The sequence below is a fragment of the Lepisosteus oculatus genome, chromosome 11 (genome assembly GCF_040954835.1).
Source record: "Lepisosteus oculatus isolate fLepOcu1 chromosome 11, fLepOcu1.hap2, whole genome shotgun sequence".
NCBI classification, from domain to species: Eukaryota; Metazoa; Chordata; class Actinopteri; order Semionotiformes; family Lepisosteidae; genus Lepisosteus; species Lepisosteus oculatus.
This window is the reverse complement of record NC_090706.1, coordinates 24,046,589-24,070,718: the sequence shown is the minus strand read 5'-3', so window position 1 is coordinate 24,070,718 and position 24,130 is coordinate 24,046,589. Positions and strand designations below refer to the sequence as shown.

General features: G+C 36.6%; 2 protein-coding genes across 2 annotated transcripts; both read right to left on the bottom strand.

The window, feature by feature from the left end:
* Positions 1-658: 658 nt before the first annotated feature.
* Positions 659-7,423, bottom strand: c11h5orf15 (chromosome 11 C5orf15 homolog). Its single transcript, XM_006631856.3, has 3 exons — positions 7,196-7,423; positions 3,919-4,526; positions 659-3,164 (listed from the first exon to the last, which is right to left on the bottom strand). Exons 1-3 carry the CDS (start codon positions 7,383-7,385, stop codon positions 3,033-3,035), a joined length of 930 nt encoding a protein of 309 aa, XP_006631919.2. The 5' UTR covers positions 7,386-7,423; the 3' UTR covers positions 659-3,032.
* Positions 7,424-8,846: 1,423 nt separating this feature from the next.
* Positions 8,847-21,895, bottom strand: vdac1 (voltage-dependent anion channel 1). The gene is made up of 9 exons (XM_006631788.3): positions 21,790-21,895; positions 16,683-16,752; positions 16,174-16,223; positions 14,593-14,745; positions 14,440-14,492; positions 12,981-13,208; positions 10,915-11,065; positions 10,583-10,640; positions 8,847-9,891 (listed from the first exon to the last, which is right to left on the bottom strand). The coding sequence occupies exons 2-9, from the start codon at positions 16,747-16,749 to the stop codon at positions 9,800-9,802; spliced, it is 852 nt and encodes a 283-aa protein (XP_006631851.1). The 5' UTR covers positions 16,750-16,752; positions 21,790-21,895; the 3' UTR covers positions 8,847-9,799.
* Between the last annotated feature and the right edge of the window lie 2,235 nt (positions 21,896-24,130).

Sequence of the window (24,130 nt, the reverse complement as noted above, 5' to 3'; positions counted from 1 at the left end):
AGATTTCAGGTTTTAACTAGTGAGAAATCAAACCCACTGGTAGAAACTTGTTTACGATAAACACCAACATATTTTCATGTCTAGAAATACTATTAAGAAAAGCTTGTATATGTACAGCTTCATGTATACGAGAGAGGATCCACTTCTTCTACCTCTGAAGTGTGCCTGGGTGACTTGTGGCAGCCATTACGTATGAGCAACCCTCACTACATCACATAACAGGAGGAGAAGTAAGAAACTGCCTCATCAGCTGAATTAAGGTAGACAGTGTCTGTGTCCGTGTGTGCCCTGCAAAGGAATGGCATCCTATCCAGGAAGTGCCCTGCCTTGCGCGTGTTGCTTGCTGACAAGGACTCCAGCTCCCCCACAATTCTGTATTGGATGAAGTGTTTAGAAAGTGAATGGATGGATTAAGAGTTACCAGATTGTGCTGGTCCAAAGTGGAATTTAGCCTTTATTCCTCCAAAAGTTCAAAATTAATTACCAAATACCCAACACATTAACATCTAGTCTGAAGCAAGACACCCCCCACAGCAGTGTCCATACTGACCACATAGAGACATTGTTGTGGTCATTCGTTTCCAGGGTAAAGAGTGCCCTTTAGTGGTCAGTTGGACCAACATCTCAAGGACAAGGACAAAGTAAAAAAAACACAAGCCATATTTCAACAAAAATGTATTTAAAATAAAAACAGCATTTCCAGTGATAGTCCAACAAAATGTCCCATGTACATTTGAGCTTTTCTGTCAAAATAAATCGCAGCAATTTTAAAGAGCAGATCTCTAAAGCTGTGCCTATAAACAATTGGGTTTCAAAGCCTACACTTTATTACAGCACCACGCATGACAAAATTTCCCTCTCATACTAACATGCTACAAAATATTTTATATACAAGGAAATTGAGTCATGTTTCAAATCAACTTTTACAACACCCTAGACCAGTTAGCACATACAATCCGGAAACAAATTAAATACATAAAGTGTATTAAAAATATAAAATCAAAAGTACATAAAACAGACGTGGCATTTTAATTTTTACTAAGGCCAATATTGTGAAATTCAAATATCTTCTATGAGTACCGTCAATTTTCTTTTACTATAAAGTTTTCCAGTAGTACAGCTGGACATTTAACTCTGAATCAAATTAGCAAGTACTCTAACAGACAGCAATAAGCACTCTCTACAATTCAAAAGCAAAACCTCTGCCCTTCTAAATCTTTTCAATGGTACTTGCACTGAGAAAGACTTCACCGAAGCCATAAAAAAGGACCCTATTTTTCTAGTGCCTCAAAGTAACATTACAGAAAAGCTTTCAGTTTGAATCCACCAAAAGTGCCATAGCTTACCATGTATATTATTTTAATGTTTTGAGAAAAAGGCCTGAATCTGACAGAAAATGTTTACTACATGGGGCACCAGAATAAAAAACATAATTACAATTCTTTCAACGTTGCTTGCATAATGAAAGTTACAGATCCATACACCTTCCTAAAATGGTGTATTTCTAGTATTTCAGTTTTCCTTCAATGCAAGATGTCTCTAGACTTTAGTGCAGATCATCAGAAACACAACTTTCCCTTCATTCATTTGAAAATCTAAAAGAAAATGTAACAGGTAAGCAAAACATTTTTCCTCTCCTTCAGAAAGTTGATCAGCTATCAGTTTATCATGTACTGTAGGGCTTATGTACAGCGCCACCACCTAACATTTCAAGACAAGCATTTTTATTAATTGCATAATATTTCTAGACTGGGTTTTAAATGCTCATTAAAATGAAACGCTTTGAAATATTACATTTTGAGGTTTTTCTTAAATCACAGTGAATTCAATTCATTGGTTCTGTTAACAGTAGTAAGAATGGTAATCATAAAGACAATAGTCATTCATGGTACAGTATGTTAGCACATGCTATACTGTAATTCCCAGCAGAGTGGCAGTTGTTAAGGCAATGCTTCAAAAACAGTTTTAAACATAAGATTATTCACTCAATGGTAAGGGAGGAAAAAATGCTACGTTTTGTCCACGGTGTTCATAAGAATTCACTGAAGCCACTCAGGGCAGACTAAAATCATTTTACCATTTAACTGGGGCACAGTAACTGTGAGCCTTTCAAGTACAATATTTAATTATTGCTGATAGCTATGATAGTAAGGAGCAATATTGGTGTAAGTTTAACTAACTTTAAATACAGAAGAATGTATAATTGAGTTTTCTGAATAAATCCCAAGTCTCAACCTACAAAATATAAAGATTTAATCACTACCTATTGCTACCATTTCTTATAAAGTTCCATTTTTTCCATCTAAAAATAAACTTCCAATCAAACATGAAAACTAAGACTAGCCCTTTACTGAGGTATATGAAGAAAGTTTCATTTCTACTGGGTCTGCAAAGTCCTCAATTTTTAGACTTAAATATGTATAAAGATTAGTGTATAAATGTATAAAGCAAACACACATACTACACATGCTTAACATTTAAATGGTTTCGCAACATCTAATTTATATGAATTATTTGGGAATTTCATTTTCAGTGTTTAACACCATATATGTAATCTGTAGTTACCAGATTAGAATACCCCAAAAAACTATTTATTGTGCTTTCTAGCAAGATTAAGTAAAAACATGGCTAAAAGACGGATTTATCATATTAACAAAAACAAAGTATAGATGTGCGCTGAAATCCAGATTAAATGACATAAGGCTGCCATTACTGCTTAAGGATCACAATTTTTAATGCATAATATAAAAATATTTTATAATCCTTCAAATAACAGTGTGACCATTTGAATTAAGTAGTGATTAACCAACTGAAAAAAGGATAGTTCTTTCCATTACTAACTAGAGGAAATAGTACTGCTATGACATGTTACATAGGAATAAACAGATAAGGGTACAAGTATAGTGGCACCAAAGAGTTGTCAAAGCCAAAGTATGATGCCTTTTAAGCTCAAGATAAAATGACATTATCAACACCTCATCAGTACATTCTTTGCAGATGGAAATAAAAGGATTTGAGTTTTGACACCTGGTTTAGAAAATGTAATCATTTGTCATCTTCAAAGAAGGCATGGCTTCATTGACATTTTGGTCCAATCTGTGATATTCCACACTTCTGGAACAAAGGCCATCTCTCCATCTTCTTCTCTGAGCTAAGAGGAAAATCTGTAGCGGAAAAATAAATCACAAATCTGTCACTTACTCCAAAGGCCACTTAAAGACAAACTTCTGTAAATCGTTAGTCATATATAAAGAATGCAGTGTCTGGCAAATTACTGCCACAAATATAAATTCAATACAAACATGAAAGACAAACAATACCTAAATCTGGTCATCTCTGCTGCCTTCTTTCTACCAATTAGAGCAGCATAAGCTAATAAGAGATACTAGAAACTTCTGAAAATAGTATGAAACTAAAATATTTTCATGAACTAAATAAATAATGAATGAAACACTCTTAAAACAGTTCACACTGCTCAATCATGCAAGCCTTAGAGTTCTAGGTCTTCAAGTGGAATTATTCTATAAGGCCTGTGTCACAAGACATTTTTGTTTCTTAAACACTGCAAAGATACAGCATGTTCCCATTAAAAAAAACAGGTCTGTTCTTTACATGGGCAACTCAAGGAATTCTTGCTTGAACACTCTTTAAAACCAGGTTTATTGTTATTTGGCTTAGCTACTTTTCACACGCAGTCATTTTCTTATGTTAATATATATGCAATATACAAATATTTACAGGATGAGACGATTAGAAATGTGTTTTTTTCTCATGCAGTTTCTTGTTTGGGGCGAGTCTTATATGTGCACGGTGGCTGTCAGCGGCTAACGAAAATTCAGAAACAAAAGCGTAACAAATAAAGAACGGACTGCTGGTCAGACATTTTTTTTTTAAATGGTGGCAATCAAAATGACAAACCTTTCTCTTGTTGTGGTAGGTGATGTAGACGATGGCAACCAGGAAGGCGATGATCACAAGGTGGAAAAAAAAGTGGGAGTCCTCATCTTCGGGCGTGTAGATGGTGGTGTCTTTGAAACGGCTGCCCATCGCATTGGAGCCTTTAACACTGTAGATGGAATCCACTTGGTTCTCTTCTCCCCCGTCATGATCCCCCTCCTCTTCGCCATCTTGGTAACCCTCGCCATAATCTTCCGTGTCTTCCGCAGGCGAGGAGGGGGACGTGTCGTCGTTGTCGTAAATTGGCTCCTCGAGCAGCGTGTCGTCCCTCGTTCCATCGCGTCCAGCAGCGGAAGGGCTAGAGGTGGCACCCGCCTGCGGGGTGGTGGCGGCAGAGGTCGCACTGGTGGAAGAAGGCTTGTGTGCAGCCGTGGTGGTAGTTTTAGCAGCAGGAGTAGGAGTGCTGGTGGTAGAAACAGTGGTAGCAGGAGCAGGGGTAGGAAGTATACGGGGAGCAGCAGAATCAGATGAAGTGTCCTTGTTGGATCCTTGCATATTTTTCTCCGGCTCAACAGAAATTCTAGGAGGCTGTGATGTAGAATTATTAGGCGTGTTCAGTCCTTGTGGATCTGTAAAAAAAGTATTTAGGTTTGCAGATATGATTAGTTATAAAATGATATAGGGCAGCAAGCAGCAAGTATTAGAGTCCAAGATGACATATCAAATTTTACAGACAAAAACATTTTTGAAAGAGAAATTCATGTACCCAATGTTCTTATACTGGGGTAGGAGTGTATATAGAATAAGCATGACTATAAATGCATGCTCTAAGGAGCTACAGTATAAGACACTTTTGTACTGTATGTCACCTAAAAGATAGGTCAAAGGTCACAGGCACGTTCCATAATAGTTGTGGCCCCATCTGAATTTATATAAGCTAAATTTTTGCTTTTGCAAAAACAGCATTTGGCATTTGATCAAATGTGACCAGTCAGCTGTATTCAGTTATGGACTATAATTCTCCTAGACTATTTCTCTTTGATTATTCACAACTCTAAAATCTTTTTACAATAAATGTATGTAACAACACAACGGTTACTTTAGAAAACTATTTACAAGAGCTAAAGAGTCTTAAAAAAGGGAGCCTTAAAAAAACTGTCTAAAACCTAACCTGAGTTTTCTTTATGGATTTCAGAATATTAGGTACAGTATGGGTGGGGGAGCTTCAAGCCCCCCTATATAATGATTAAAGAAACGTGTTCTAGCTGGTTCCACTGAACTTCTAGGATTTCTCACTATAATGTCAGCGGTTGACTAGTGTCCAGATTGGAAATACTTAAATTGCTGAACTAGTTTTAAAAATATTATTTAAGTCAATTAAATTTTGATTTAAAAAAATATGGTTTTCTAGATTTATTCTCCTAAACGTTTCCACCAGCTTAGTACATCTATACAAATTATTCTTTTACTATGCTCTCAAAGCAAATAGTTAAAACAAACTGAGATATGTTCAAAGTGTGAAATAAATACCTCCATAATGGAACCTATCATTTGACTTCTAATCAATGGAATGATTCATTCAATCCTAGGTCCCAGGAGACCCCATTCAGAGCCTGCAAAATTACAGTCTAAACCCAAGCAGGAGACCTTGAACTAAATAAACCCATTCATTCCTGAAACCATGCACTAATGAAGCTGAATAAACTCCCTCTGTGTACGTGCATTGGAGCCTCCTAACTTATGCACCTATATACAGCTCCTGTTTCTTAAACTTTAATAACTGCAGACAGCTTTTTTGCAAGATCAATAAACTAATAATGATAAAACACAAGAAAGGATTATTTTACCACAGTTTTATCAATTATTTGTCTAGTGTTGGGTTATTCACTGGGTTCTTAACTGTATGTCCAGTGCAGAACACTGAAGTGATGTAGCTCCAGAAGATGTTTTTTTTTTTAAAGTTCCTTTCTCAAAATGTATTTCAGAATCTAGGAGCATATAAAATTTAAGAAACATGGGACCTAAAACCTAGTGAAACAATGTGATTGTTCTTAAAGCTTTGCATTTATTCCATTGTCAGCCAGTGACTGAGAAAACGAAACTGTGGTTTTCATTACTTTGTGGAAATAAGTAACCAGCATCAACAGATGGTATAATCCTCCTGTAACTGAAGAAATAATACATTAATCCGATAAAACCTTTGGACTGCTGAATGGATTAAAGTAAACGTACAAAATAGATTCATGTGAATTACCAAGTATGCAAGGCGAAATAAACTTAATATAAAACAATAATTTCTGTAAATACATATTTACAGACAACCATTGTTTTTCAATGAATATGACAGAGTTACTCTGCAACTACTGCTTAAAATTAATTTTCTCTAGACCTAACTTTATTTCTAAATGTTTTACATTTGAGATCTATTTTCTTCTGAATCCTTCAACTAGTGGTAATGACTCGGAGTTCACTGCACAAAACATGATAGTATAATTCACCCTTTTGTTAATCTTTGCAAAATTAAAGCACCACCCGCAGATTAAAAACTAACCAAGAGATACTGTTGCGTTCCTTTTTTCTCAGTCTGGTGTTCACAGTACATACGACCGACGTGAATAATCCCAATTTTTTCTATTGTTTTGCACGTATTAAAGGCTAATTTACAAATTAACTGTAATCAAGACCGCAGTTACTGTTGTTTGATTTATCTCGCACTCATCTGAAATATTTCAACATTAAAATCACATTTCTTAGGAAACCCAATGGCCGACACATTAAGGAACAAGGCCATAAAACGAGAGAACAGCATGTCGGTACCGGCAGTTAACAACTGTCACATTTTTAGCTACTCATTGTCGCTACTCCATAACTTTGAACGTGAACTAAAAAGATACATAAATCACAATACACAGTGCACTGGGATGGCTTAGAAGCAACCAAAAAGTCCTTTTATCTAATCGACATCAAAGAAAATTAAATTTTAGTCTTCTTTTATATTTTTATTTTTCGACTGTACGGTGTCAACGTGCTGTAGTATAGCTACACCCCGTTTTAGTTCCTCCTGTATTCCTCACTGAGTTTAGGAATATTTCTTTAGACTGGCTGCTTTGGTGCATGTAAATTACAGCAAAGAATCCACACGTTTTGCTAGGTGGGGTACAGAAAAAGCTGTATAGCTGCAACTACCCAGGTGGCATCTCTAATCTAGCAGCTACAGTATTAGTCGAAACTAGCCTGAGTGCTATCTCATTTATAAGAAATGCAAATCCTGTCTTGGAAATAAACACTGATTATTTACCTGACATATTCGAAGAACAGGTGACAGGTAATAGAAAGAAGAACACGGAAAAGTAAAACACATATCTTCGCTCCATCTTCCTGCAAGTCGCCATCTTGGATCTATAAACTGGGGAGGCGCGGTCCCAATTCCTCATCACCCGGGCGGAGAAAGACGGCGATTGACGAACGTAACACCGAAATGAAAGCATTTCGTCATGTATTTTTTTAGTCGATGAGTCCTTTGGAAAATGACTCTTAAATCTGTTTATAATAATATGTAATAAGCACTGCTTTACACCACTTATCTGCTTTAACCAACATGTACAGTATGAAGGGTTTTTTTCCCCCAACAGTAAACTGGTTTGTTTTCATGGAGAATATTATACCGTACACGTATGCTGTACATTGATCAATCATTAAGGATTATTAGACATTGTATAATATTGTGTTCATCCTTTGTGGTATAACTGAAAAACTCTATAACTCTATAGTATAGTAACAGCTGTTTAAAAGAACATCCACATACTGTGGTAAACAAACGCTAAATTTAAATAATCTTTTTTTTTAATGTGGTTTGTACATCTGTGTCACATGTCGCAACATTCCTACTGTATATGACTGGCTGAAATGCATACCAAACACACCCAGTTCCATTCTCTTTGTAATTCATAGGCTGTCTGCCTGGGACTCTGCTACAGGAAAGGTACAGATGAGTAACTGCATTGCCATTAATGTTTGAACATTTGAAGGTGGTTGTAGATTCGTACTTGTTAAACATTAATGTGAATTGACTTGAACGTCATTGAACAGAGATGGAGGGTCAACCTGCTGAACACCTTAAAAAGACAAGAACAAATTCTGGCACCATGGATGTAACACGGATATTAACGTTGGCTTGGAAAGCTTAACAAATATTTAATTTATGGATTGTCAGGAGACGTTTTTTCCATTACGATGTTTGGCCAGCATTTGGATTAATGCTGTTTATTCACAAAACTCATGCTCTTTGCTCCAGGCAGAATGTTGTAAAAAAAACCTTAAGTTTTTTTACCAGCATCATAGGGACATTTAGTGCAAAACAGTTCTTGTTTTTTATATGAATTCAACAATCATACACTGATATGAATTTAGTGGGAAAATAATACATGCCCACAGATCTACATTTAGCAATCACTATATATGAACTGTTAAAATAAAAATCTACATAATAAAGCAGAGGTGTCAAATATCCTCAGAATCTGTAACCATAAAATGTTACCATCAGTGATACAACAGATCACTGCTCATATGTGTATTACAGTACATCTTTACTCAGATCCTCATATAACTCCCAAAAAAGAGGTACAGTTAAAGAGTGAATTTGGGAAAGAATGCTAGAGGGCAACATTTCTGAAATTACTCAATTTAATTTTAAAAATGCTATTTTTACTTTCGGTGGGCATTAATACCGAAATTTCCTTTTTCCAAAATCTTCAGATTTTAGATAGTGTAGAATTTCCCAGTATGTACTGTACCATCAGCTGGGTGTTTCAGTATTTCTTGGTAAAACACCCACATTTTGTGCAAACCCACCACCCATCTGCAGCAGTAGTGCTGAAACTGGTAAATGAACTATAGCCTTATGACTTGTCTTTAAAAATGATGTGTAAAAAAAACAGGCCACATAAAGATTAAGTTAATAATTTAATTTTAGGGGCTGACAGTACTGTCAAGTACAGTTGGGTTTTGCACCTAGGTTAACATCAAAATTGGAAGACTAAATCTCCTATCAAAATGCATCAATTTTAAGAACCAAAATATTTTTTTTGTTTTAAGGTTGACAGAATATAGGGCATTATTTACTATGATCCAGCCCTTTACATGGGTCACTGAACAGATTTTTTCTTTATAAGCAAGTGGAAGAAAACATTAAAATGCTATTGTAAACTTGTACAGTATGTAATAAAATATTCACACCAAAATATTGCACACACAAATACTAGTGAAACATATGCATTGAATGTGTATAACAGACAAGTTTAGTGCCTTTTTTAAAACTACACTTGTATAAGTGAAGGACAACTAAACCTACCCACTACATTAAAGTTGAAACAGATACTTCCCTTATTAGTCAGAGATTTTGGCTGAAAGAAACACTACAGTAACTTAAATCAGCAACACCAAATGGTAGCATTGGTCATACATGAAATGCGTGTTATCGCAGCCCCACCTAGTGGCCAATCCATAACAGATTTTGCCCTGCCCCTACTCACCACAAGCCTTTAAAGCAAGTTTTTTACACCAGATTTTCTCCTCTGAATACAGAAAAAATAAATATACATATATAGCTCAAAAGACTACAAAAATGCAGTGGAATTCAATACATTTCCAAGATGAAAAGTCTTAAGGACTAATTGCATCTAAATTTTGCAAATTATCATCTAGTCTTATACTGACATTGGGCCCATAATTCTTTTTTTTTTAGGTTCAGTTGTCCTTTAGAATTTGCAGATTATCAGTAGTATAATTGACAGTACAATAATACTCGTATCCCACTTGGTTACACATACAAGGTAAACACCAGGTTGTGAAGGTAGCTATTCATTAAAATATTTGGAAGTTTAGGATTGTGCATATCAGTCTTCTATGCTTCAAACTCCAGTCCTAGACCCAATTTATGGCCTCCTGCGTTGATGTTTTTACCATCCAGAAGAGCCGAGAGAGTCAGTTTGATGCCTGGGGAGAAAATCACACTGGTAAATATAATTTAAACATACTAACATATATGTCATTAACATCTGTGATATTATCTTGAAACACTATTGTAGACTATAAATCCGTTTAAAACAAGTCAGTGAAACACTAAAGGTCATACATGTTTTTGCCCAGTAATACAGGCATCTTCCAAAAGTTTGTAGTATCAAAGTTACTTGCATTCCTCTAACAAGTAAAAATAATATTAAAATACAGTAGAAAATACAGTTAATGCAGCAGATCTACAAATAAGCAAAACATGTTTCCAGCAGAAATGCATGAAAAAGACTGCATCTGATGAAGGAGATTCAGTACCAAGGCACTGTAAAAAACAGTGATATATATCCACACATAGAATGAAACTTACAGATTCTCTAAGTCTTGATATTACTCTGTACAATGCCATCAGTGACTTTGGGAAAATGAACGTAGGTTTTCATTGTGATTGGTTGATGTCAAAAGATCCTGACTTTGAAATTCCAGTCTTTGAGCTTAAATTGTAGTGTGAATTTGTTCATTTAGTTTACACAAGTATGTACTTCAGGTCTTCATGGAACTTTGAAGTCTCTTTGTAGGTACACATAATGCCAATATTACATTAACATCAGTAATGCAATACATTATCTAATGAGAAAACTGTCAATGTCTTCCACTTTCTCTCAGAAATACTCACCTGGCTTTAATGTCTGAGTGTATCCTAATCCAATTAGGCTTGAATTGTTCACTTTAGCCTGAAGGTTTTAAAAGAAGATTGTCGTTATTGTAAGAACCAATAATAAATCAAAACAAGAACTTGACATTTCAAAACACCAAGAGTACAAAATACTTCTAATACAGGAACACTGCAACAGGAGTTACATTTTGTATTGTGTTATGATGATTAGGCTAACAAGTGGAGTCAAGTCAAATCTTAATGTTAGCAAAAACACACAAAGTGATGTTACTGCAGGTAAAGATGTGTCATGCCTGTGTCAGAAAACCAGTAAAACACAAAGCTGTCCATACCGAGAATGATGCATCTGCATCTATTTGATATTTTGCTGCAATTCCAAAGCGGGTGTTGCTGTTCCCAGCTGTCCATGCTAGATTGACAGCAGTTTCCAGATTGTCGTTCACCTTTTGATAAATTGAGCCTCCAAACTCTGTCCCATCATTCCTGCAAAGGGAAAACAAACAATGTACAAACAGGGTCTACAGACAACTGTCCCGCATTGCCACACCATAACCATGAAAAACTGAAAAAAGACCACCTCCCACCTCCACAGATTACAATTCCATGATTGCAGATGCAAGGTGAGGGAGGAAAAATACCAGACAGCTCTCAAGTGCGGAAGAGCTCAGTTCCAGAAACCATTACACATAAGTGGAATTTTAGTGAAGTCAGATTTCACTCCTGTACCATAGATTTTCATCCTATTCTTATTCTTATCTGAGCCATTTCAGTGGTAGTTCCCTGGAATACATCTCCCAATCACAAATAAAAACGCACACTCCAATGATGTTTTTAAATCTACAATTGATTTACTGATTGTTTGATTATCCTATTCTATGTACTGCTTCACCCACATGAACATATATTATTTGTAATATAATGAATACATTACCTGGATTGATGGATTACAAACTTGAGAAATACAAATAAAAACTCAGATTTAATATCTTAATTATTTCAATCTTGATAGTTATTTAAGGAATCAGCACTTATGAAAATCCAAATTGGCTCTACTGTATGTAGTTCCCACGTCTATGTATGTATCCCTAAAAAATTACACAAATTGGTATTTTTAAATTCATTCCCAGTGGTTTTTGCATCAGATTTGGTCAAATTTATAGTTTTAGTTATAGTGATTGTTTGACTTTAACCCTCTTTTCACATTGCAATCTTTAAAAAAATGTGCTTAAAATCCATCTAAGTGTACAAAGTGTATATACTGTTTTCTTTTATTTTTTTCCTTCATCGCACACAACACTTAGAAAGCAGGGAACTGTGAAATAAAGACCTAATCCTACTTTAAATCAATGCTGTGGTTTCTCTTCACAACCAATATGCTTAAAGACAGTCTATCTAAAAATAAAATCATTTCTCTTTTTGTCACTTCTATTAAGCAATAAAATACTGAAATACTGAATGGAAATGACCAATTTGCAAATAACTTCTCCATGCTTTTATGTCTGACATCAGTCTTTAAACAAGGCTTACAAGAACGCAGCACATTCTCTTTACTATCTCACTTGATTTATTTTATGATACTACAGGATATGAAACTGCTTGATGCAGTGAGCCAAGAAGACCATATAACATGTTTGAGTAGTTAAAGTTATTACATTTTTGCACGGCTGTCTGGCACATTAATACAGTGCAAGTCAACAGCATGAAATAACTTCACTGCTAGGAATCTTAAAAACAGTGGCAATAATTCTTTTGTGGTTCACGTCAAAGACTCCACAAACCATGTTCAATTTTCTTAAGCTGCATCTTCATCTCAGCATTACCATGAAACAAATGTTCCCTTTCTGGTGATTTGCAGCATCAACAGCAAATAAAAATAGTTAGAAAACTGTAAAAAGCAGAACAACATACGAAGATATGAGGCAACACACAATAAAAACTAAATGCCTCTTTAAAATAAGTACAAAGAGCAATCACCATTTGTAAAAAAACATATGTTAGTTCATTAATTTTTCAGTAGCTTACATGTAGAATACAATCAAATGAAGGAGATACCTGCTGGTATCTTTTCAATTTACCAAGGAAATACTACATAGTGCAAACCATTCAAATAATGGGTTAGTTTAAGCACATTCAGCTGTCTAGTTATCAAAGAAATACATCCCGGAAAAGCAGCTGCAAGTGACAAGGAACTGCATTAGGACCATAATATAAGGTGCCTTTGTGCCTCTTGATGAACCGTATGCATGCTGTGCACTGTGATACTGGTATTAACTGCAAAAATGAAACAGCAGCATTCACCTCCAAGCTCTGGTGTAGTCCAAGATGAACATAAAATCAATCAAAAGGCAGCACTCGTCGCTAAACAAGGCTCCTCCATATTTCAGAGTGGCACACTTACACATTCGTGTGAAGCTGGAACTCGTCTGTCTTGTAGCCAACAGCAAAGTTGCTCTGAGTGACCCTGGATTTCCCTGCTTCAAAGGTCATCTGGTAGCCAGCAAGCCAGCCCTCGAAGCCAAGCACCACCGCTCCGCGCACAGAGGGCCCGGCAATGTCGAAGTCCACATCACAACCCAGGTTGATATGCTCCCTTTTATAACCAGTCTTAATCTTACCACTCTTTTTGCTATAGTCAAACAAAACACAATAGGGAAACACAAAAGAGCTTCTTTTTAATGCCAGTAACATGCAAAGTTAAATCATATGACAAATCCTTTATTCTTACAGCTATTAACCTGCTTAATTAATAAATTGTATACTTTACATATTTTATTTATATATTTATTTTTTCATCATGCTTGTATATTTCTTATCTGTTAATGGGTTTAGGTTGTGTTGAATGTATTGTGTTATGACTTGTACCTGCCTACAAAGCAAATTTCTCATCTTGGGCAATAAAGGGAGTAAGTAAATAACATTTTTATTGTCAAGTACTCAGAATACAAATACAATACAATTTGTACATAAAATACAAATTGAATATATGATTCTAACTAGACAATGAAGTGATTTCTTCTGGAACTACTGAAAGTAATACCACTGCATTGTTTTGATCAACAACCACCAAGCATTAAGCTAAAATTATTATACATGGAATTTCTCATACACTTCTAATTAATATTGTTAAAATAGTAATACTGTTTTTGTTTAGGTGCAGCTTGTAAACACATTTCAATATAGTCATTGTTTTATAAAGTACCGCTGAAGCAACCTAAAAATAGGTAAAAGTGCACTGTAACAAGATTGTGGTTTTAAAATTAAAAACTAATTTAAAAGTCTATAACCTAGTAATTGTAATCGAAGACCTTTCACATCAACTGTAATTATCTTTACTTATGGCTTTAAAATAATTCAACTTAATATAATTATGAAGTAGTTCAGGTGGGTAGCTGCGTCAGCATGCGTAGTCTTCAAAGCAACAAGTAATAGGTTTATTCCATGCTGAAAAGAAAAGAGTGAAAACAACGTTTCGGCTGTGAAGTCTTCTTGAAGAAGGCTTCACAGCCGAAACGTGTTTTGTCTCTTCTCTTTTCAGCATGGAATAAACCTATTACTTGTTCCCTCATATAATTATGCAAAACACAAATCATTACTTAAAACCTTGTTTCTTGGAAAAAAGAAAAGCAACGATGTCTATAAATTTCACCTTAGTAACTACTGTACTACTGCGGTGAAATTAATTGTGAAACTAAAACACTGTGTTGTAAAAAGTGTTTACTATTTGACAATGTAGAAATGCTTCAACACAGCACAGTTCGGAAAGCACACAACTTAAGCACCTGACCACACTTTTAATCAGGCACTGAAGTCCTGTCCACAGTACTGTCATCATCATTTAAAGCACTGTCACTTCTTACCCAGTGTTTGGTGAAAACGAGGAGTCGAAAGTCAGCTTCAATCCTTTGGCAAGCTGAACAGAAAGGAGATCCAAGTTTTGCATTTAAGGGTTATTTTTATCAATGAACACTTGACAGCAATTCCAAATCACTCTCCTGTGTTTGGAGCATTACCTGATCTTCGATGGTTATCTCGGTTCCCAAGGTGTTATCTGTGTTCCACTTCTCAGTGAATGTCAGGCCATGCTCGGCCCACTTATACTTGGTTTCAAGACTCCCGGTCACTTTGCTAGTCTCAGTATTTGCAGACCCAGAGCTTGTGAATTCCTAGACACAAACAAAACAATAGCCAGGTCAAAACTGAAAGGTATTTAAATTTCATGCAAAACTCCATCCATCCATTTTCTAAACCACTTCATCCAGTACAGGACGACAGGGGTGGAACTGGAGTCTATTCCAGCACGCAAATGGCACAAGGGCCTGGACAGGATGCCAGCCCATCACAAGGCACACAAAGACACAATCAAACACACTCACACACTTTCTTCCAAACAAAGAAGAAAGAAAACACAACGTTTCAGCCGAGGAGCCCTCTTCAGGTGTGAGAGAGACAAGGCAGTAGGCAAAGGTAATGTAGCGGGAGAACAAAGGCTCAAAGAGAGGAAGAGCGAGAGGTGGGAGCAGGGGACAGAAAGAGAGGCCAATCAAGAGGTGTGAAGTTGAATAGGTGTAGAGAGGTGTGAAATGAAACCTCCATTGAATGGAGGAAATTAGAAGAAACGTAGTCTGTGGTTAAGAGAAGGGGGAAGGTGTGATCCTAGCTGCAGAATAATTTTGGTTTCTGTAGTCTTTCTGATGTATGAGTTCGGACAACCGTCTTTGAGAACACAGACGGAGAGATTCGTGTGATCATGGCCATCAGAGGTAAAATGGGAAACAATGGGCTTGGAGAGATCTTAAATCTTCACAGCCCTAACATGTTCTCTGACGCGGTCTCTGAGTCTCCTTCCTGTTTCTCCAATGTAGATGGCTGGGCATTTACTGCAAGAGATACAGTAAATAAGGTTGCTGGAGGTACAAGATGCCATCTGGGTGATCCGGAATTGTCCTGAGGGGCCTTGAATATGTGTGGTGTTAGACACCTACACCTATTCTGACTTCACACCTCTTGATTGGCCTCTCTTTCTGTCCCCTGCTCCCGTCTCTCGCTCCTCCTCTCTCCCAGCCTTTGTTCTCCCGCTACATTACCTTTGCTCTCTGCCTTGTCTTTCTCACACCTGAAGAAGGCTACATGGCTGAAACATTGTGTTTTCTTTCTTCTTTTTTTCCAGCATGGAATAAACCTATTACTTCTTTCTCTGTTTTCAGCAGTAGCAATGTGAACCTGCGACACAAACTGGTTAAAAATGGCTGACTAGAACAATATAACAGTTCCAGGGGCGTATTACTGTACATTTCTGCGGTTCTGACAAGCTTTTCACAACTATAACCTGTTCTGGTTTTCAGTCACCACATGTTGAATACACACCCTTTAGCAATTAGCTACTGTGATAACAGCAACTTCATATAGGAATGTTCAGTCAAGTATACTCTTGAAGCTGGCTTGCTATAACAGCACTCAAGAATCCACTTAGATGATCATATATTTCACCTATCTGTGTGCAGAAAACAAATATCTACAAGCTCATAAATGTTCCCAGTGCAAATCAGTTGTTTCTGCAGTACAATCTCTTCACAGCTCAAAGTAAAACCTACCAATCCATTTTCTGACTTTGTCTTCAAATCCAGTTTGATAAGGCCAAAACCTGTAATAAAATTAATATTATCTTTGATAAAATAATAATAAAATAAGAAAAAGGCATATTAGCAAAAAACGTTATTATGATGAAGCAGAACAAAAACACCACTAAATGTAATCATACTTAAGGCTTTACTCTTCATGTGTCTATTTCCTTGTTTTTTGGTTTGAGAAAAAAAACTAAAGTTTGGATTAGAATGAGTAAACTGAACACCAAAATATCTACAATGTTACCAGTGAAAGAAAAATATTGACTTTATTTAAACAAGTTAGCCAATTGTGATCAAATTCTTATTTACAAAGGTGGGTTGTAAAGCAGGGCATTTACTGGAGCAATTTGAGCAAATAATCTTGTTCAAGAGTACCACAGCTAGTCCTACACATGATCTGAGTCCAGAGCGAACTACTGCGCACCTTATTACACAGAGAGCCACACGATCAAGACGTGATCTCGGACTTCACTCACCATATCCCTTGGTGAACACATCCCGAGCTGACTTGCCAAGGTCAACATAAGCTGGTGGAACTGCCATTATCTGCCAAACAGGAAAAATGTTTGGTTACAATGCAGAAAAGCCATGAGCAATATCATTTAAAGACTCAAAAGGGTAAATATATAAGCTGCATCTTTCCGTTGTTAAAAAAAAATCAGTCACTGAAAAGACATAACATGATTGCATCACATTTCAAAAAGGGGGTCTCCGACCACCAACCTGGAGAGTCCCAGCTTAGACTTCCTAGAGCTAATTAGGTTGTTGCTTTAAAACATTTTTACAGACCTCTAGGTGCAGGTTTAAAAGAAAAACATGTACTTGACTTTCTTCCTGTCTTAATTCATCTGGTATTCAGCTCCTATCTACCTGGCTCCACAGGGAATCATACAGGCACACCTTGTTAAGGAACAATAAAAAATAATATCCCAAAGATAAAATGTTCTTCACTGAGCTAGGCAGTGAAGATTAAATGCTTAGTCCTGCTATCAGATTAACACTGTTAAAACATAACACAATCCATTTGGTTTTCTATTAATTAATATAACATTTAGACGAAAACGTCTTCCATATGCTTCGTACAAAACTATGCCAAAGAGCAGTTGGTGCAGTATGTATTAAGTCAGAAATCATACTAGGTCATGCATGAGCTGGAGTAAATTCAAGTATTTAAGACATAGGCGAGCTCTCATACAGAAATAAGTCATTTTGACAAGGAGATTGTGTGTTCTGCATGTTTCCTCCTGGTGTTCTTACCAGTCCAAAAACATACTGGTAGACTAATTAGCTTGTGAGAAAATTGGCCTTGGTGTAAGCGAGTGAATGTTTGTGTCTTTCCGTCTGTCTGCCCTTGGAAGGACTGGCATCACATCCAGGGTGTACCCTGCCTTGCACCTGTTGCTTGCTGGGATAGACTCTGGCTCTCCTGCGACCCTGTACTGGATAAAGTGGTCAGAAAATGAATGGATGTCTGGATCATCTACTAAATGTTCATTTTGTCCAAGTATATATGGTGCATAAAGATCAATTAAATTCATAACTGATGAGTCACTGCAGCCAAAACACAAAATGTTAAAATCAAATAAATAAGGGTATTATCTCAGGACATTTCAGATAAAGACTTTTTTGGCTGTTCGGAGAGTGCAGCAACTTAACATACTTGTTAGTAAGTAGTAAGTTAAGAGTATTTCCCATCCTTATTTGTTAAAGGACTATGGACCTGTAACATCAGAACGATTCTGCAGATGATGGTCTCTTTATGAAGTCAAATGGCTTTTAATAAGGAGAACAAAAAGTCACAAAAATGTCACGATATTACAATCAGTAAAGAGGTACAGTAAGGTTTTCTTGTACATCTTACAGCAAAATATTGGTTTTGCTCTGAACCTTCAACATACTACAGGAAGCAAAAAGTCCATAATCTTTTTAGCAGGATAAACTCCTCTACAGCTTGTTACAAGTCACTATTTATGTATAATAGCTTCTTGTTCTTGCACAGAAAGTAGCTACTAAGAATGCTGCCAAACCCAGTCTGCAGAATATTAACTGACACTAATACAACAGGAGACAAATCTGCTAAGTGGAGCGTAAGTAGGGCATGTGAATCCACCTATCATTTGGAAGTCAAATGCCTTCTGTACACTTTTCAAAAATGTGGCATAGTAAGACACATTCCAGACAGTTTGGAGCACATTTATCATCTTACCTACTGAATGACATTAACATAATATCTTTATTTCAGGATATCATTTTTTATGAAAATGAATTATGAAAATTCAGTACGTTTGTACAATTAATAAAACAGAGAACAAACTGGGAAAAGAAACTTGTTTGTTGTAGAAGGACATTAAGGGTTAGCAACCCTGCCCAAGTGACACAATCCGGTAGGATGCTTATTGATCTGTGTGCCCCTTGGACAGCTCACTTCTCAAACAAAGGGAAGCAGAGCTCTATCCAAACTTCAAACTGCTCCTGTAGTGATTCAGGCAAAATCTGCATTTACTTCTTGCATGCAGCACTCACAAACTAAATAATCTAAAGTGTCCTTCCTCGGAGATTGTATTTCCATTTATGTGTATATCACAGTCTAATTTAACAACACTTTGAGCTGCTGAAATACCTCAAAGATAAGATAACCCAAAAGGCATCTAGAATTTAACAAGGCTTGCAAAACAAAGATAGTTATGCCATTCAGCATTCTTTAAATGAAGCCCAAGCTACACTAGTACGGAAAGCCTGTGGTTTATACCAGTAGTCTAAATCAAAGCCAATAGCGACCCTGCCTGCTGAAATGATTTGGAAGCTTCAAACAGCTCTCTCACTTTGATATCTAAAAACCATGCTGATTTTTTTATTAGGAATCACATTTTTAAATATCATCATGATCTATTGCTGACAGAACCACATTGACGCACTCTTTTAATAATAATTAATCATTGCTTACACTTATATAGCACTTTTCTGGACACTCCACTCAAAGCGCTTTACAGGTAATGGGGACTCCCCTCCACCACCACCACCAATGTGCAGCATCCACCTGGATGATGCAATGGCAGCCATAGTGCCCCAGAAGGCTCACCACCCATCAGCTATCAGTGGGGAGGAGAGCAGAGTAATGAAGCCAATTCATAGATGGGGATTATTAGGAGGCCATGATTGGTAAGGGCCAATGGGAAATTTGGCCAGGACGCCGGGGTTACACCCCTACTCTTTTTTAGAAACGCCCTGGGATTTTTAATGACCACAGAGAGTCAGGACCTCGGTTTTACGTCTCATCCGAAGGACAGATTTTTACACTTTTACAACACTTTTGTGTTGTAACAGACTAACAGCTATATAAACTAATCAATATAAAAATATGGATATTTCAAACACTTTTTCCAGCTCTTTACTGTGATAGTTTCAGTTTTGTATTTTTTCTGGCATCATTCTAATGCTCTTGTCTTCCAAGGAAAACCTGCACAACCCAAAGGAAAACACACATAAAGGACAATATCTCACGAGTCCTAAAACTGCTGGAGAGTGAAAAAAATGGAAAGGGAAAGAAGTCGATTCATTTCAAAAGGAAAGAACAACAGGAAATTTGTTCTTAAAATACAGAAACAATAATAAGAAAATAACTTTTTCCAGCTGAATAACACTTCCCATCCCAACAGATCTCAAAGTATCACACATATAGGATTAACTGATATGTAGACCTGGGTGATATACAGACGCCACTCTACACCTACAGCCCCACAACACAGCAGCTAAGATGAGGAAGATAATTATTTAATCAATTAAAACTACAGGAGAAGTTAAGCCAGGAGGTCAGAATGTGCAAGCCCAAAGTGGAATTTCTCCAGGACACTGGAATTAACACTCATTCTCTTATTCGTTTAATGTGTTATCCAAAGGACACATTCTTTTGAAAGCATCTCCTACACCACAGTGCCCCGTGACCATACTGGGGCATTGGTTTGAAAGGAAATTCTGGTTCAGAAAGAAGAGTGCCACCTAATGATCCACCAAAACCACTTACAGCGACCATCTTGTTTTCCCCAGATACCTCCCATCTCAGTACTGATCAGGCCTAACCATGCTTAGCTTCTAAGATCTTACAAGGTACATCTCTTGTATCTTGTCACAAGAAGTGATCTCTTCTGAGATTACTACAAAGTAGTAAAACTGCAACGGAATTAAGTTTTGCTCATTAGGGACAGGATACAAACTTCAAAAGAAGACAGAACCAATTATTGATGCATTTTGTACACCCCAGTACTGACTCTAAAACGAGTCCATTGGCATGCTTAAAACTCTATTAAATGAAGTGGACGGCAAATCAACTGCAGTGTGATGTGAAATATTCTATATATTCCATATAGATTCTTCCTCTTCATAGCAGACCTACACATATCCTCCAAGAGGTTTTAGTTAAGAAACCAACACACAATATCCTTGAAATTTTACAATGTTTTAGAAGTACAAAATTCACAATATCACTTAAATAAAAACACCATGATGAGAGTAAAACACAGTACATGAAAGTTATCTCACCCTTCATCTGTTTTTTATCTCATTAAGGCTCAATGAAAGTACAGCAATATATAAAAAGCCACAAGTCTGAAATGCCAAATGATGGTTTCTGAGCAGCAAATTGCCCTTTGATTCTCCATTTCTAAAGCTGTGCAACTGTCCTTTCCAAACCAGTCTGTGATGGATGCAATGTGTGCACAACCTTCTCAATGCTGAATAGAGGTCACCTGCTGTACCATCCAGCCGAGCGAGCGAGACACGAAGAACAGGCCCGACACATATCACCGTCTCAGACCAACCGGTGCTCACTTTGAAGATGACACTTCACATAATCGACTTCAGATTCAAAAGTCACGTTTTTGTTTTTATGCACGGTGTACATAAATAACTTATTCTACTTTTACAGAGACGTAAGTTAACCAACCATTGTATGCTACTTAGTAAAACCGACGAAGCAATGCTTGAAGTGATTATAAAATGATGTTCGGACTACCGACTGCGATTAATGCTGTACATTAAACGAAGTGTCACTTTGAGGGCCAAGATTCACATGCTTTCAAAACAAACTTCCGTAATAATGCATTTTTTTCACTAGAAGGTGTCACGTTTTATTCTATTATACATTTTTCAGCAATAAAAACACACATTAAATAATGATTTACAAATGGTGCTTTGACAGACATACGGATATACAGTATTTCTGCTTCAAGAGCATTTAGATATAAGCGTGAGTTACTCGACCTTATTTCTATCAATCTCAACGCATTTGTGCACAAACTGAAAAGCTAAATATACTATCATTGTTGCAATGACGCTTCAAATTATTGCTGACCACCAGCCTGATCACAGGAATTATCTAAGCCTTACTACCATTCCGAGGCCTGGCACGCACAAACGATCTACTTATCTGCAGTGCAGCATCAGCATCTTGTGAGCAACGCTTTTTTCCGGCAGGTTTTGCACGTTTGCAAGCGATATTATTTATGTTCCTTCAAGGTCGGTATCCAGTAGATACCAAGCCATCGTCGCGGTACATAAATGGCCTTTCTGGATTAAATTTCGACATACCTTAACTAGTGCTGTCTGATCCTGTTGGGATCCAACCCTCGTCAGTCGAACATCAGGAGGAGAAAGGGGAGGCGCTTCCGTCTTTGGCTTGAAGCATAGATACGCAGACGCGCATTGTGAAGACACGCCTCCGGCTCAGAGTGCATGGGAGGCAGATGGCTATATCTTTGTAAACCATGTGACACAACAAAAAGAATTACACCAATATAATAATATTCAACATTATAGCCATACGTGCAGAAAGTAAAATATGTTCTAGCAACATGAGAGCACGCTTGTGGCTTGCAAGAATAACAGACTTTACTGATAACAGGGCATGCTGTTGAGTTTTTGTACCAGATTATATACACGCTGATTTCTTAGAAAACCCTGATGTTGTATTTTTTATATGTTCGAAGTGTTCAAAACGTAACTTTTAGTTATTAATGAATAGCAGCTGTTAATTCAATTTTCTTTCAAATTCTGTGCTCACGGATGCAATAATCTGTTTAATACAAAGGAACAAGTAAAGATGTAATCCATGCTGAAAAGAGGAGAAAAGAAACACAACGTTTCGGCTGTGGAGCCTTCTTCATGTGTGTGCCTAAAGGTTCTGTTTCTTTTCTTCTCTTTTCAGTATGGAATACACCTTTAGTTGTTCCTTTGCAGTTTCCGCATGCTGATGCAGCTACCTACTTGAACTATTTACAACAATCCTATTGTAATAGAACAAAGTTCTCAGTTCGACAGATAATATGGTAACCAGGAATAGAATATATAGTTTATGTAAACTACATGTACTTAAATAGTTTAGTATAAATATGTCTAACTTCAAAAATCTTATGTGGTGTCACCACTGCTACAAATGATAAACTTGTAGTTCTTGATTTTTTTATCTGGTGAGGTGCAGCCTTGGGCTATGTTAATATTATGTATATATTTATATAATAAATACTATTAATATGATTTATAAGACAATCTTTAACATACCAGACGAGACCTGTGTGTAATTAATTTTAAGATTTCAGGATTTTCAATCACAGTTACCTTTTATTTCAGATATTGAAACTTAGTCTTTCAACAGGTAACTGTGTATGTCTTTGCTCTAATAGTGGAATTTAACAGTGAAGTTGATATTTTTTAGTACAATTTTGAATGAAGATATTTTTATTATATTAATTTCAACTGCTTTTCATAGACTGTTAAATATTTCAGTTTCTTTAAAAACACACTTATATACCTGCCAGGTGTTCTTCGTTCCTAACAAGGAACTCTGGGTCTCAGCGATGCATCATTACTTCAGTGACAATTTTGTCCAAGGGTGTTACCTAGAGGTAGGACAGCGTGTTTGGTTGGAGCTGTGCAATGGCATAAATGTTTTAATTGGTATTTTAGAAAATAAATGTATATAAAAACTATTTTCTGTCACAAGTCTATAATCAAATCTTTATAACATTTTGTAATGATATTTTTTTGTAATTATGGTCTCTCCCTTTTCTGTGATAGTCTTCTTCTGTACGAGCATTTTGGTTTATTCATGTGACTGGAAATCCTGGTGAGAATCAAAAATGGTAATATGGTAATTGCTTTTAGAAGTTGGCTTCACCATCGTAGGCTTTTACATCATGTGTGCAGTCATTAGCTGAGTGACAGCAACAGTGTCAATTTACTATACAGTGTATCTTCAAACAGAAAACCTTTACAAAATTTGTGTAAAACATTTTAAAAACGCTGATGTGCATCCAGGGTGGCATAGTCATGCAGTCATTAGCACTACTGCCTCACAGTGCTGGGGCCCTGGGTTCGATTCCAGACCTTGGACCTTGGACCTTCTCTGTAGAGAGTTTGTTTGTTCTCCCCAAATTCTTCTGGGTTTCCTCACACAGTCCAAAGACATACTGGTAGGTTAATTGGCTTCTTTGTCAAACTGACTCTGAGTGAGTGTGTTTGTGTGTATGTCCTGTGGTGGGCTGGTACATCACACCCAGGGTGTACCCTACATTGTGCCCATTGCTTGCTGGGATAAACTCTGACTTCCCCATGATCCATAATAGGAAGAGGCAGTTAGAAAATGTTTGGGTGTACATGTTGTGAATTTATAATAAAAGTAAAATGGACTCGTTGCTTACTTTTGTTTTTCTTGCTTTGCACTATATCAGTTTTAAGATGACTGCTAAGGAAACTTATTTAAAATAAGTTATTTAAAATGCATTGAGTTAATCATTTCTTCTGATTAACTCAGTGTCACATGTAATTTTTATCCTCAGTCCTCAACACCCATTTTTACTCTTGCTGTCCACACTGTATGGTGATTTTAAAACCTCTGTTTTGTGTGCTTTCAACACAACTTCCTTCCCACCTT